General features: G+C 33.9%; 1 protein-coding gene and 1 long non-coding RNA gene across 4 annotated transcripts; one reads left to right on the forward strand and one right to left on the reverse strand.

Annotated features, from left to right (window-relative positions):
* Positions 1 to 3,242: 3,242 nt before the first annotated feature.
* si:dkey-205h13.2 (cartilage intermediate layer protein 1) lies at positions 3,243 to 8,513 on the reverse strand. 2 transcript variants are annotated; one of them, XM_047814530.1, is made up of 7 exons: positions 8,325 to 8,513; positions 6,575 to 6,647; positions 6,425 to 6,471; positions 5,834 to 5,867; positions 5,718 to 5,741; positions 5,428 to 5,599; positions 3,243 to 3,617 (listed from the first exon to the last, which is right to left on the reverse strand). In XM_047814530.1, the coding sequence occupies exons 3-7, from the start codon at positions 6,434 to 6,436 to the stop codon at positions 3,449 to 3,451; spliced, it is 411 nt and encodes a 136-aa protein (XP_047670486.1). In that variant the 5' UTR covers positions 6,437 to 6,471; positions 6,575 to 6,647; positions 8,325 to 8,513; the 3' UTR covers positions 3,243 to 3,448. The 2 variants fall into 2 exon arrangements, with proteins under 2 accessions (XP_047670486.1, XP_027020501.1); XM_027164700.2 differs by having other exon boundaries at positions 6,575 to 6,663.
* Positions 8,514 to 10,342: 1,829 nt separating this feature from the next.
* LOC113654200 lies at positions 10,343 to 13,332 on the forward strand. 2 transcript variants are annotated; one of them, XR_007140722.1, is made up of 7 exons: positions 10,343 to 10,444; positions 10,720 to 10,779; positions 10,904 to 11,008; positions 11,140 to 12,732; positions 12,907 to 12,966; positions 13,088 to 13,192; positions 13,318 to 13,332. It is a non-coding gene; the product is annotated as an uncharacterized LOC113654200 (long non-coding RNA). The 2 variants fall into 2 exon arrangements; XR_003443312.2 differs by having other exon boundaries at positions 11,140 to 12,966.
* Positions 13,333 to 15,716: the final 2,384 nt, after the last annotated feature.

Consider the following 15,716-nt stretch of genomic DNA (forward strand, 5'->3'; position numbering starts at 1 on the left):
CTTGAAAGGCCAGAGTGGGCAGGATGTGCCCAACGGGCCACCAATTGAATTGCCCGTCTATAGGGTTTTGCGATAATGTATGAACTTTTCATTCAACAGATAGATGCAGATATTATAATTCTAAACAGTGAGAATTTCAACTATGAGTATGAAGCACAAGTTGATCTGCATTGATAATAGGTTTAGTGAGCAAACTATAAAAGCAAACCAACTTTTCCTGCCAACTGAAATAAATGCAGCTTAGTCTTAACCACTGACAGACCGTTTCATGACACAACCTGCTATCAGGCTAAGGAATGCATTATCAGAAGCTACAATCATTTCAGTCAAGTTTCATAAAGTTAGAGGCAAATATCTAAGATTTACTGCTGAACATTCATAAGACGAATGGCAAAAACTGTGATCTTAAAACACCCACTGTTTTCTCAGGTGTACCGAACGGACCGGTTACTGCTGATAAGACTAAAGAAAAGGATAACTTTGATCTCATATGTATCAACACTAACAATAATAACATAATGTGATATAAAATTTCAGTGTTAAAATACAACACAGTAATACAGTGCAACAATACAATTACTAAAAATATAAAAAAAATTAGACTACACACATCTTCCCTCATTAACGCATTACCTGGTACTACCACTCTAATATATCTGGAATGCTTTCAGGACTATGGGTCTGTTTTATTTCATTTTACTATGTGTGGAGACAAGGACACATCTGGCATGTTGAACAGATTCACAAATGTCTTCTCTCTAAATTAGACTGTATTTTATTACTCATACAGTACACATGTTTTAGTTTGCTGCATGTACTGTAGACACAACTGGTCTTTATATGATTTTTTTTTATTTTTTGAGATCTACTTCTGATTTATGTCGACAGTAAATATAAAAGAAAAATGTACAGCATACATTCATCAGTTAAAATGAAGGCCTCCATGATGTGCTTCCAAACCAAGCTCCCCAAAATAAACTGACATTTTAAGAGGGTTGTGGTTTCCAGTTGGATTTTATGCATCCAAGTCAATCCTAAAATAGTTTGTAATGTTCTTTCTCAGATTGAAATAGAGTGGATTTATACCTGAAAAATCTCTCAGTTTTAGTTGTCCAAGTGTTTTACACTTTATCCTGTGTTAGTAAACGGTTCACTCACAGTGCAGCTGTTATATTTTTCATTTGACATTCAGCTTGAATGTGTTCTCTATGCGATGCTCTGAAGTTACTCTATAGTTACTGAAAAGGTTTACTATCCAACGTGTTCTACCTGTTTTTTGTTTTATTTTAATGGATGAAAATACAGATAAGGAATGAGGATAGCTTTGACTGGTGGTCCTTGTTGTGGAATAGCAAGAATTTTGAGTATTGCTCCCTAAAGAAAAGGGCCAGAGGCCTCCACAGCTGTTCCTCTTCTCTTTTTGGTGTCAGGCCCACAGCTGCAGACTTCTGAATAGAATCTGGTTGTAGCTTGTTCTCTTCTATTAAAAAACATATTAATCTGTTTTCCAACCATCCAGAGGAGAAGATATTTGAGCATATTGAACACAAGTGGACATTTATAAAATTCTGGCATGTATGCTTTTTAATTAGGTGCCTTTATTGTTCACAAGTCCACGTGTAGTGTTAGTATCTTGTGTAAAAATGATGATAATATTTTGCTTTTTTTATTGTTTTAAGACAATTACTCTAAGAGCTGCCAGAATATGACACCAAAAAAACAATTGTGAACTTATTTAACACAAAATAAAAAAGGCATATACAAACCTTCATATACAGATTTTAATGTCATCTCAATACGTCATATCATGTGATCTGATAAGCATATAAACAAAATGAAGCTACATACAGTATAAGCCTAGAATAAGACTAAAAAGATGAATAGGAATAATGCTGAGAGGAAGAAAATAAATTGATCATGACTACACTAAACTGTAATTAACCCAGTGCCTGTTATGCAAGCAAGTCATACTAAGGCAGCCTTGACTTGTGAATAGGCTGTACCTAAAATCAAATTAAACAAAGAACCTGTTCACAGCCGTTGCTCCTAGTTAAACAACAATACCTGTTTTAGTCGATAAGATCTGTGATACAGACCGATAAGGACAGATACGTCCTAAACAGCCTGGATTTCTACAGAATAGAATTATATTTGTTTTGCATTTATAACAATATACACTGTCACAAAAGCAGTTTCTTCACAAAATCCAGATGCAGATTTAGATCGTTACAGAGCAAGACAGCAACAGCAAGAAAAACATGTGGTTAAAACCATGAAAGGAATCCTCTTCTTGGTGACATCAAATGATGGGGTTATAAATCATTCTAGATTGCAGGAGTAGAAAAGTAAAGTGTGCTAAATGTAGATGTGTTAAAAGTGTGTTCTGTATAAATACATTGGCATTAAGAGACTCAGGGTTGAGAGATGAGAACATATCATTCTTTATGAATACTGAGAAATTTCATAGAAGGTATAAATCTACAGTATCTATACTTAAGGATTGAAAGTGTAGCTAACTTCTGAATAACAAATGGAAGGCTGGATTATTCCTGGATGGCAAGTTGATATAATAGTGAATCTGCACCTTTTGATTAAAGGAAATATGGAAGATCATAAAAGTTTACAGAGGTGCAATGGTTCAACATCATTCAGTGTTTTACACATCATTAGAATTTCTTCCTACTGTAGCTTTTACACATTCCATATATTTAAAGCTGGCTTCTGCTTCTTCTATAGTACCAAAATTTGCACTGAGATAAAGTAATAATAGGCTAATATAAATAATAAATAATAATAAGACACTGATTGGAGGCCAATAGGAGGTCATTTACAACTTTAACCAATACAGTGCTTTCCTGATGCTTGAAGCCTGACTGACAGATTTAGTGTTTAAAATAAAGTTATTATAAAGAGGTTCATTGCTTAGCTACAACCTTTTTGGGGGGATCATGCAGATAAAGCGGAGTTGTATTAAGCAGACCACAATTAACTAAAATAAATGTAAAGATCCAAATTGTCTCTCTCACATGGCTAATTTACAACACAATTATACGAACCAGAGTTTTTGATGTGATTTTGAAACCAGCCGTCAGTTTGTGGATGATTTTGGTTTCCATTGACCATTGTGACACAAGTTTTCTCTCAATATTTTTGCAGCACAATATTTTTTTTGCTTTAGTATTAAACATCAATAATAATAATAATAATAATAATAATAATAATAATAATAATATAGCCAGATATTGCTTTAAATTTACTTTGTTTGCTTTATTTAATTCATAATAAGAACAGCATACAAGAACATTTTACATTCCATCACCAAAGTAAACCCTAAGAAAACATCTCCAAAAACAAGACTAACTCACTGACAGAACCAAAGCCCTAATGAAAGAATTTTGGATAGTATGATAAAATGGCTGAATAAACAAAGCACGCATATGAGCAGAATCTAAGAAATAGTTTCATTTGCCAAGACTAGGTCTTCCTCCAATGCAGCAAGGATAGGCCTGATCGGGGGCCAAGGGCATGGACAGCCAAAACGCACTTTATAGTCCAAACAGCATTCTTCATTCCTTTGGTTAGAATTTACACAGGCAAAGCCAGTAACTGTGTCATACCTGATAGAGAAAGAGAAAGATTAGGAAAAGGCCAAGCTAATAAATCAAATCAAATCAAACACTGAAATATTTTACACTGAAAATGTATGATTTTGTAGACTTATTTTAACACTTTGTTACTTTATATAACAAATTACACAGCATTTTCAAATGTTCAATTGTAATTCATTAGAAGGTGTTGATCAATTAATGAATTAATTAAAACTGCAGTTTGACAATAGTTCTAGCTGCAAGATCCAAATACATTATCATTACTATAGTAATCTTTCATTGCTATAGTGGATTTTTTAATTTTTTGGTATGGTGATTTTTTTTTATGTGAGGAGAATTTATATAGCACATTTGGAAGGAGTCTGCTGTGTCAGCTTTTGTAAGTGTACATGAAGGCGGAGAACTTCCACCAATGCACCATTTAATTACTATGCTGTGATCAGATCTGATAGAGTAATCAATTAACTGAGCCAAGGTAGCTACTTTTGTGGAAGCCAAAAATCGACCAGCACTCTCTTATCTCAAAGCTCTTATCACTCCTTGCACTGCAACACGGTCCATCAGATTTTCTAGCAATGCTTGACTGATCCCAACATCTCTCAGGTTATGTATATACAGTACTGTGTCTCACAAAAGTGAGTATACCCCTCACATTTTTGAAAATACTTAATAATAATCTTTACATGTGACAACACTGAATAAATGACACTTTGATACAGTAGTGGTGAGTGTACAGCTTGTATAACAGTGTAAATTGGTCCCAATTAGCAATTTTCTCTCCCCGGTGTCATGTGACTCGTTAGTGTTACAAGGTCTCAGGTGTGAATGGGGAGACGGTGTGTTAAATTTGGTTTTATTGCTCTCACTCTCTCATACTGGTCACTGGAAGTTCAACATGGCACCTCATGGAAAAGAACTCTCTGAGTATCTGAAAAAAATGTTGCTCTACATAAAGATGGTGTGGGCTATAAGAAGCCAAGACCCTGAAACTGAGCTGCAGCATGGTGGCCAAGACCATACAGCGATTTAACAGCACAGGTTCCCCTCAGAACAGGCCTCGCCATGGTCGACCAAAGAAGTTGAGTGTATGTGGTCAGCGTCATATTCAGAGGTATGACGCTGACCACGTGCACTCAACTCCTCTCTTACAAAGATAAGTGTGTCTTACCTATAGTCAGGCAGTAATATTTAAAATAAAATATTAACAAAAATGTGAGGGGTGTACTCACTTCTGTGAGATACTGTATATATAGGTAGGTGTATATATTGACTCTCCTCTGTTCTGGCACTTGTGGTGGAACAAACTACCCTACATGTCCAAAAAGTTGAGTCACTCAAATGACAGGTGAAGACCTACCTCTTCCTGAATTATTTAAGCTAGTACTTAATTTTCACTGTTTTATCTATCCTGCTAAGAGAGACTTAGACTCATGGTATACTAAGTCTTTGACCTAGTGAACGTCACACTTCAAAGCAGACCTGCAGTTCACCTCCCGAATATAGGCCAGTTTTGTGGAGAATCTGGGGGTGACTGTCAATCCCCTGAATCCCCACAATCTTAAGGTAAGGCTTACAAATATGGGCCACAACAGATTCCCACTTAACACTTCCCAAATCACAATACAATCACATTGCCTTGTTCTCAGTCAGCAGATTTTTAATGAGACTCACTTGTTTCCAATCACACACTCACAGACACAGCTTTACAAGAGTCTCTCGCACAGTCTCATACTGTGAAGATGACCCTGTTTTTGCCTACAGTTCCCGTGCTTCTGCTTAAAAATCAAGATATACAGCGCACAATGCATGTTAGACTTACGCTTGAAACACTTGTCCAATGCTTTCAGCAGTAACACCTGTTAGTGTTGCAGCTTGAATGCTCAGAGGTCTGGTGCAGATCTTCCTTGGATATTCTGATCTCAAATTACTCAAGGTTTCATAATCTCCTTTCCCACTGGGATTGTCCCGGTCAAACCACTGAGTGAAACAAACTGCAACAAGAGAAAATGTAAACAAAGCCTTCAAGTATTTTCTACACATGCATGGGAAATCACTATTCTTACTGCCATTACGTAGCAACCTTTGTTCTGTCATTCAAATTGTTCTTACTCTTTTTGTCCAAAAGTTGTGCTCCTGCAAAAAAAAAATGCATAAATATTAAAAACTGAAAAAATATCTACATTTTCTTTTGATGACAATAATCCAGTGCTCTTCCTCTTCCTTACCAGTATGTGTAGCAATCAAAATCACACTTAAGATCTAGGATAAAATCCAGTGACAGTCAGTCAATTAGAAAACTGAGTATTAATAACTGCACAATGTAACACACATTGACACACAAAAATTGAAACAAAAACATATTTTGTACAAGAAAAAATCTACTGTAAATCGCAGTGAACAGTAATAAACTGAACAAAGTGAGTATTTGGTATGAGAGATGTTGCTTTCAAACAATGCATCAGTAATCTCAGGTAGACTTTGTGCAGTTTTATAAAGAAAGCTGAAATTAGTGTTTTTCTGAGCATCTTACAGAATATATTAAAGTCCTTCTGCAGACTTTGACCTCTAACTTGATACTGTTTTTAACTTGATACTGTGATCTAAGTTGATACGCATGCAGAAGTCATAAAAAAAATTACAAGGTTTTCCACAGTAACATACCTCAAGCATACAGTAGATAAATACATTTTAGAACCTAAGCAACTAAGAAAGTTAGGAAACAAATTAAGAATTTAAGAAAAAACTATTTTGCAAGATACATAAGAAAAACAATGTGCAGCAATGTATTGTTCTGAAGGTGAGAAAATGACACTTACCAACAGCTTCATACTGTGAGTTAGACTTTAATGCTGCTGCTAAAAGACTAAAATATTAAAGGGTAAAATATTAGAGGGCTTAGAGTAACTACTCTAAATGAAATGGTATTAAATGGTATGAAAATGGTATGAAATAATATTAGTGCTTACCGATTCTGTAATTCCCTTGGAAGGTTTGCAGTCTCTCTGATGCCAAATCTGATAAGGCTTCTCTTATAAACCTCTGAACGGACAAAGGGCTTTATAAAAAATACCACATTCACATGGAAAATTTAAGTATGCCACTAATATTTAAGTACTAACACAAAAGCTTTTAACTGGGTCAAAATGTATAGTGAAACAGTACCATAACTATACCATTTGTTTAAAGTGAAAAATGATCTTTTTTCACATAGTTTCAGGGTTTGGATTTCATTGTAAACAATTGGTAAGTAAACTGATCTGTGATCGCTGAACAATGATCAGGAATAAGGCTTAAAACCCATTCATATTTCTTTATCACCTCATGAAACATTAGAAACATGATTAAAGTCGACAAAGATATCTAAAAACACCCCATACCTACATTTATTAAATCTAAAAACTCCCATATCCGTTTTCAATTCATGCTCTAACATAAAATAACTGAATTGAAGCTTTTATATATTAAATTGGAGGAAAACAAGATTTTTGCTCTTCTCTATTTATCTATTTGCTTCATGGAAATAAACAAAAGTATCTGGACATAACAGTTTTACTCACTGCTTTTACAATGTATACACATTATGGCATGTTGCACACGACAATATAGTGATAACATGAAATATTACTTATGTTAAGTGTAACTGATAAGTCTTGTGTGTTTAATAAATGGAATGTTAGAGTGAAACCAGGTACTGATGCCTAAGTAGTTGATTTTAGATCAAAATTCAAAGAAGAGATCAGGAATGTGTAAAATCTATCCTTTTGTACAAAGCAGTTAACATGGCCGACTTGAATAGACACATATAAATAGTGAGAATCTTGAATATTAAATATTAAACATATTTATATTTTTCTTTTTACATATCTTGTTCTAAAATCTTCTTTTTGTTTCCAATCTTTAATGGATAAATAATCCCAGATATTCACAGTGGACCCAGACCCTAGTGTGTGATCAAAAAGTGGCCTTAATAGGCCAAAAATGTCTTTGTTTGCTGTTCATGTATTCTTTATTAAATTAATAACTTAATATGATATTAAGAAATCACATGGCCGTAAAGCCTTAATATCTGAACCGTATTTGATGTTACAGAATTTGTTTGGTGATTAACAAAGAGTTTTTAGATGGAATATCAAAATGGCTCTTTACCCAGACAGAACAATAAAAAATTAACAACTAAAAAACTATTGCACCAGAACCATGATGAGTGTGAAAATGTTGTTTAAGGTAAGAAAGTATGAAAGAAAGTATAGAAAGTATTAGTGATTTTGCTTGTATTAATGCATAAATAAAGTCAAGTAATTATGCCTACAGTATGTACAGTAGGACATGTTTGTACTGTGGGATTAATAGATTTTATCATCGGCAGCATCACACAGACCATTTGAAAACTGAAATAAGAAATTCAGTAGTTTAACAAAAAGCCCCAGTGTTTATTACACTTCATAATTTCCTTTTCTGTCCAAGTAATTTAATAGTCAAGTAATGTGCAGGGCTTTCAGCCCTTAAACTGAAATAGCATGTTGTCTTGGTCAATCTGCAGCTGTACCCATACTGACACTTCTAGTGCTTAAAAACAAGGTACACAAAGGGCAACACTGTCTACGGCTACACCCTCTAGACTAATAGTGGAGCCTTACCCAAGTTTCATTGACAAAGAATGTCCAGACAAAAAGGCATTTGGTATAAAGTGCAAGCAGTAGCTAACTAAAGCCTTACCAGTGTGTTGAGAGTTTGACCCAAGAGCTTTCCATAACCAGAGACTGATCAGTGAACATTTAATGCCTTTCACCAACACTTTAAAAATCGATTCAGAGAAAATATCTATTGTTCTAGAGATGTTTCATTTCAGCCAAAATGTGTTTGTCAAGTAAGTTTGCAAACTCAAGGACATTTTCAAGGCTGTTTCCAATCTTTCCTTAAAATAACTGGTGAATCATTTTGGGCAGCAGTAATTACCAAAAGCTGTATACATATCAGTGTTCCACATCTACCAAAGTGTAGCCACATGCCAAATGCCTTGTGCATTACTCTAACCATAGACCAATGACTTGTTGACTAGTGACCAATGACCATGTGGCCATGTGGTCATACTTCATTTCAGCACTGTTCCATTTCCGTTTAGGTCAAAAATCATAGCTCCCTGAAATAAGCATGAAACTGAGGTTTCTGATGTTTTTTTCTTTTCAGTCAGCCAGCCAGAATTTCCTTTGATATTTTGTCAGTAAACACACAAAAAAGCATACATAAAAAATAAAGTACTGTGAAATGAGGTCACAAATGATTGAGAGAAAGCTTCCAGCTGCCAGTATTTAGTTAAAAATTGCCAACATAAATAGATTATTTGTTTTGCCAGACTTTGGAGAGTGTGAAAGGTAACCGGAATAGATTTACTCATGGGAACAAAGTGAGTCAGTTGGCAAAAGCATTTCAACTTTTTCAACATTTCAACAAAATTAAAAACTGTACAAGCCAGTTAACATAATTTCTATTATCTCTGAATATGTGATGAATAGATTACTAAAATCCCCAATCATCTAAACAAAATCTTTGTTTTTCATCCAAATAATCAAACACACACTAGGTTTTAGTTTAAGTTTCAGCCAGAGTTACTGCATCTCTTAAAGGTGCATTTAGAGCTAGGGAATTGTTTTTGTTGCCATATTTGGTTTTTAACTTTATTACTAAAATGTTTTTTTACCCATTTTTGCCAGTTCTCCGAACTGTGTCCATCTGCCACATTACAATGTGTTTACGGGTTGAAAGGGGCTCTGAATCGAAACATTGAACTAAAACCAAGGAAAGGACCTGTGAAGAATGCTATAAACTTTTCATAGGCATTAACTTTTACACATTATCATTGCGCACAGACAACAGTTATGTCCGATACTAAAGGCAACGTCTTCAACACAGAACTGAAGGCAATACATAATGACAAATGCTTTCAACGCCATAAAAAATTTCTGTCTGCATTTTCAGACTCATCGTGCTGGAATATTTTGAGATGTACAATATATCAAATGCGGCATCTTTCAGGCTGGAATAAGGTAGTCTTTTTGTTTAGGGTATATAAAATGTAGTTCAAATCTGACCAGCAATATTAACAAAGCAAATGTGCACATACAGCTGATGTAAACCCAGTATAGATATTAGCATGGACATTGCAGAATTAAACTGAATATGTTGTCAATATTAAACTTTGTGGAAGCATAATGCCATATAATCCCAATATATCATAGAAAATATGTTTCTTTTTAAGTCTGGTTCTTCTATGTTTCTTCCTCCTGTTGTCTTAGAGTGTTTTTGTTGCTTCTGAAATCTCTGGTGTGTTCATAAAGTATCTAAATCTATCTTAATTCAGTTAGTCTGCCTTTGTGACAGTCTATTGATATAAAAAAAAAACACTATACAAATAAAATTGAACATTATATTTAATGTATTCATTCATAATATTATTAAGCAGATTTCAACTATTTTAATTTTTATTTTTATTTTTATTATTATTATACTTCAGCCCACGTGCTACCACTATAACTTTGTGAAACTTGGAACATGGCTCTGGATTAATATGTTTAAAAAAGTGGTAAAATCAGATCTAAACAATATTATATAGATTTTATGTTCAAAATAATTGTTTATGTGCAGTCTAAGGTTACAATGTGATAAGAAGAAACTTTCCTTTATTGCAAAACAGCTAACAATGCCAGCTAATTTGTTTATCCTAACAAACAAATGTACAAATCTGTGGCTGGAGTTTATGAGTAACCGTGGGTAAAGGTCACATTATAGGTATAAATTCAGGAGGACCCTGGAATAAGCAAACGGTTGAACAGCCACAGGTGAGTAAAATCGCATGGATAAATCTGTTCAGTGTCAGTTCACTTTGAAAAATGTCAGTTCATTTTGAAAAGGTTCTTATAATAATAATAATAATAATAATAATAATAATAATAATAATAATAATAATAATAATAATAATAATAATACATCGTCTTTTATTTGTCTTATATTAGAAATACAATACTATGTTAATGTTAAAATTCTAGATATACTTAAACTACCACTGTACAATGTGAGTTTATTGATTTAAAGTTAAGCTTCTTTCTTTTTTTAGGGATCAGAAAAATGAAGTTGTTTGTCATTTGTCTGGTTGCTTTACTCTTCATAAATAACAGTAGGTTTTTTATATGAAACTATAATATATTTGAATTTTCTTTTTTTCAAGTTTGATGCTTTTGTATTGATTAGAGATGAAACGCAGAAATCCTCCAGTTGCTCTTGTATTTGGTCTGTTTTAGGTGAGGCTTTGTGGTGTTATGCATGTTTTGGAAAAAATTGTTCAGCTAGACGAGAGGAATGTGGCTCACGTTTGATAAACCCTGTCTGTGCCACCGTAGATGCCCGTAAGAAATTTATTTACAATATTTATCTGAACATTTTAACCCACTGTCTCATGAGCCTGTCTTAAGATCCATGTGCACTCTGCTAATACAGTTTATTGAATAAAACAACAAATTATTCTGTCTTTCAACAGCCACATTTTATGTGAAAGGATGCATGAGTGAGTACATCTGTAGGGGGCAACAGAAGGCTCCGGGTACCACTGCTACCTGCTGCGATTATAGCTACTGCAACTAATAAGAAGATACAGCAGCCACAGCGATGTCTCTATATAATCATCACTTACCAGAAGTTAAAAACCAGCACTCTTTTATTTTTCCGGCATATAATATAGAATTTGTCTGTAATTAATGATTTGTTCTGTTAAATAATTGTATCTGAATTAAATAAAATAATTAACAACAGCCTTTATGAATAGTTTTTTGTAGCCCTGTGATAATCAGAGTTTGATAAGGCATTCAATAAGATATGTCTTTATCTATACAGATTTTGTATATACTGTCCATTTGTGTTCATTAGTGATCATGTTACTTGTGGTATTGGTTTTCACAGAAAAAGAAAACTAAAGGTAGTTTTATTGAAGACTTACCTAGACAAATGAACACTTATAAAATAGAGTTAGCATCAGAGATTGGATACATTAATAAGCTGTTGACAGACCAGATTCAAAGGCTATTCTAAGGGAAGTGGGCATATATTTATAAATACACCCTTCAGTGTCACACAAATGAGGATGAGGTTCCCGTTTGAGTCTGGTTCCTCTCAAGATTTCTTCCTCTTCCATTTAAGGGAGTTTTTCCTCACCACAGTTGCCTCAGTCACCTCAGACTTGTTCATTGGGTATAAATACAAACACATTTACAAATAAGTCTAATATTAATCTTGAACTTTTGTATTAAATTTGTATTATGTTTTTATGCTCCGTAAAGCTGCTTTGAGACAATGTCTAGTGTTAAAATGCGCTATACAAATAAATTTGAATTGAATATTAGGATTATGTTTCATTGTCAAATCTATTGATATGTTAAAAGTAAAAAAAAACAGAATTTCTTAAACTGGTCATGGAAATATTGTTTCTTTGTGCTCATGCAGTACAGTAGGGTACGTTCGCTTTAACCTCTTACTTAAATTGGTGTTCCATAATTAAGAGTGAATGAACTGATGAACTCCACAGACATTTCCAGAAATCTAGAAATACTAATCATCTCTTTACTAGTTTATTTAAAGAACTTCATCAGTGAAGGATTTCCCACCAAATTCCACTTGCAGATTTTTACATCTTGAGTTTTACTTGCAATTTTATTCAATAAGCCACTAATATGAGAAGACACTAAGACTAAGTTTTCTCATTAGATTACTTTTTATTTTTTCCTTTTTAAAAAAAAAAAGAACAACATCTATTGAATGAAAGAAAACAAAATGTACAATTTGTTTGGAAATTCCTTTAGACATCCTTAACAATGCGATGAAATTTTACCCGGTACCTGGAACACTTCATAATAGGAGGGTGAAAGATTGTTTCTCCCTTTGTTGGAACAGAATAATAAGCCTGAAAAGATTTTATAGACAGGTATAATGGGGTGTAATGTAGCTGGTAGAACAGCACAAACAATACTGTAAAAATTTAATTCGCTGGGGCTTATGTGTAATCTTGGATAAAAATCAAAATGTTGATATAAATTCAGGGGGACACTGGATTAAGCAAAAAAAGTGGAACACCCAGTAGGTGAGTCAACAAGACACAGATGAAACTAATTTTTTTTAAACAATTTTCGTAATAATAATGATGCATTGTCTTGTATGTGCTATCATTTATATTAGAAATATGAAACTTTGTTAATATTAATAAAAATACTTTTATGAGTTTCCTGATTTAAAGTTAACCTTCTTTCTTTTTTAGGTATCAGAAAAATGAAGTTGTTTGTCATTTGTCTGGTTGCTTTACTCTTCATAAATTACAGTGGGTTTTTTTATCTTAAACTAAAATATATTTGAAATCTTTTGCAAAATTGATGCTTTTGTATTGGTTAGAGCTGAAATGCAGAAATCCTCCAGCTGCTCTTGTATTTGGTCTGTTTTAGGTGAGGCTTTGTGGTGTTATGCGTGTGCTAAAAAAGGCTGTTCAGGTAGACAAGAGGAATGTGGCTCTTCTTTGAAAATTCCTGTGTGTGCCGTCATAGACTCCCGTAAGAAATCAACTTACAATCAATCTCAATCAGTGAAAAACCAAGCCTAATAAAATAAAAAATAAACCTGCAAATATATATCGTAATATTGTAATACTTAATACAGTTTATCTGCCTGTCAATAGCCCAATCTTATATGAAAGGATGCATAAGTGAGTCTGTCTGTAAGGAGCAACAGAAGGCACCGGGTACCACTGCTACCTGCTGCAATACCAACTTCTGCAACCGCTAAGAAGATAAAGAAGCCACAGAGATGTCTCTATATGATCATTAGCTAAAAAGTTAGAATTCAGCACTCATTTCTTTTTCATGCATAGTTTGTTTGGAATTCATGATTTGTTCAGTTAAATAATATCTTGATTAATTGATTTCATTTATTAAATAATGTGAATCTTAATTTGATTAAATAAAAGAATTACCATCAGCATATAAATATTGCAGTTTGTTTTTGTCCTGCCCTATTATTATAGGAGTTCAGTAAGACATAAAAGAATGAATAAGACATCGGCAATAAAAGCTATGTCTTTATCTCTTCACGTTTTGTATATACTGTCCATTGGTGTTCATTATCTAGTGGATTCTTGCAACAGGGGTTGAAATCCAGTGATTTCTTTGCCGGTTCCAAGCCTGGACAATTAGAGAGGGTTGCATCAGGAAGGGTATCCGGTGTGAAACGTGCCAAACTTAAACATGTGAATCATCAGGAAAGGTGTACAAGACAGTAGTGAGACCGGCTATGCTGTATGGGGACGAGGATGGACAGGAATAGTATTAAGCACATCAGAGGGACAGCTCAGGTTGGCTGTTTTAGGGACAAAGTCAGAGAGGCTAGATTGAGATGGTTTGGACATGTACAGAGGAGATGGTTATATTGGTAAAAGGATGTTGGAGATGGAGCTGCCAAGTAAGAGGTCAAGAGGAAGGCTAAAGAGGAGATGTATAGATGTGTTAAAAGAGGACATGAAGTTAACTGGTGTGAGTGGAGAAGAGGATGCCGAGGATAGATTAGGTGGAAACATGTCATTTGCTGTGGTGACCGATAACGGGAAAAGTCGAAAGAAGAAGACGTGTTCATTAGAGATTATGTTACTTGTTTCCATTAATAAACTGTTGACAGACAAGGTAGCTTCCTGAAAAGGCTTCTATAAGGAATGCATGCCTATTATGATTACGATTCATAGTAAAATTCATTACTTTGTTAAAGGTGACATACAGATAAGAATTTCTTAGACCTGAAATGGACATGATATTGTTTATTTGTGCATATGCATTGCAGGTGGTCAAGCTCACTTGTCCTGGCAGTTATATTGAAAAATCTAGAAATAGTAAAATGTCAGCTGTAATAGTTTGTATAGAGGACAGTGTAGGATTACCACATTTCATTTACAGTAATTTTTTGTCTTGCACTTTTCTTGCAATATTATTCAATGTACATGATTGCCCCATTAGGATATTTAATGATGTTCTTTAAGTTGAGACACTTATTCACATGCACATTATTTTAAGATTTGCATTTAATTAACATTTTCTCATCAGATGACATTTTATTTTCTCTCTTTTGTGGAAAGAATGACAAAATATATCTATTGAAGTATAGAAAAAATGTGTACAATTTCTTTGGAAATTCCTTCAGACATCCAAATCAATGCCATTAAATTTAACCCGGTACATGTCTGGTACATTATGTAATAATACACTCCCTTTGTTGGAACAAGATGATAAGCCTGAATAGATTTTATACACAGGTATAATGAGCAGCAATGTAAGAGATAGAACCGCCCAAACAATCCTGCACTGAACAACAGATGACAGCTAGTAACGTTTCAAATTACTCATATAAAAATGTCTCATAAAAAAAAAACTTTCTGATTTCTGTGACTTAAAAGAAAATAAACCCAGAAAATGATGTCAGATCTCTTTCCACCATGTGATATGTCAACCAAGAAAATTTAAATAAAAAACTAATTTTATTGGGAAAAAGTAAAAGAAAGAAAAAATATAAATTTTGTGAGTATGCACACCCTTTAACTAATTATTTTTTTAAAGCAAATTTTGCTTATTATATAGGACTGTATGCAATCTTTTGAATAAGAGTCTACACCATAAGTCCTAGCCACATAAAGTGGACAACTGTGTGAGACAAGGACAGTCCAGACAGACAATACAAAACTCTTCAATACAAAATACACAAGACAAAGTTGTAAACATGAACACCTGCTGACTCTGGTCTGACCACACAGAACTCTTACTAAGTCAATTTCAGTATGTTGATCTTCTTCTAAAGCCATGCTTCTATTGACTTGGATTTCTGCTAAGGGTCATTGTTGTCTTACAATGTGAAAATTACTGATATTTTTAGCAATCCATAATTCCCTCAGTGTTGATTAGAGCTCCAGTACCAACTGAAGAGATGTAGCCTTTTAGCATTATGCTGGCACCACCAAGCTTCTTCAAGGATTCTAAAACAATTGAGTTGCGAGTTGAATTCATGTACATGCTAAAGTTTTCAATGTAAGTCTATTTT

Source organism: Tachysurus fulvidraco, chromosome 6 (genome assembly GCF_022655615.1).
Source record: "Tachysurus fulvidraco isolate hzauxx_2018 chromosome 6, HZAU_PFXX_2.0, whole genome shotgun sequence".
NCBI classification, from domain to species: Eukaryota; Metazoa; Chordata; class Actinopteri; order Siluriformes; family Bagridae; genus Tachysurus; species Tachysurus fulvidraco.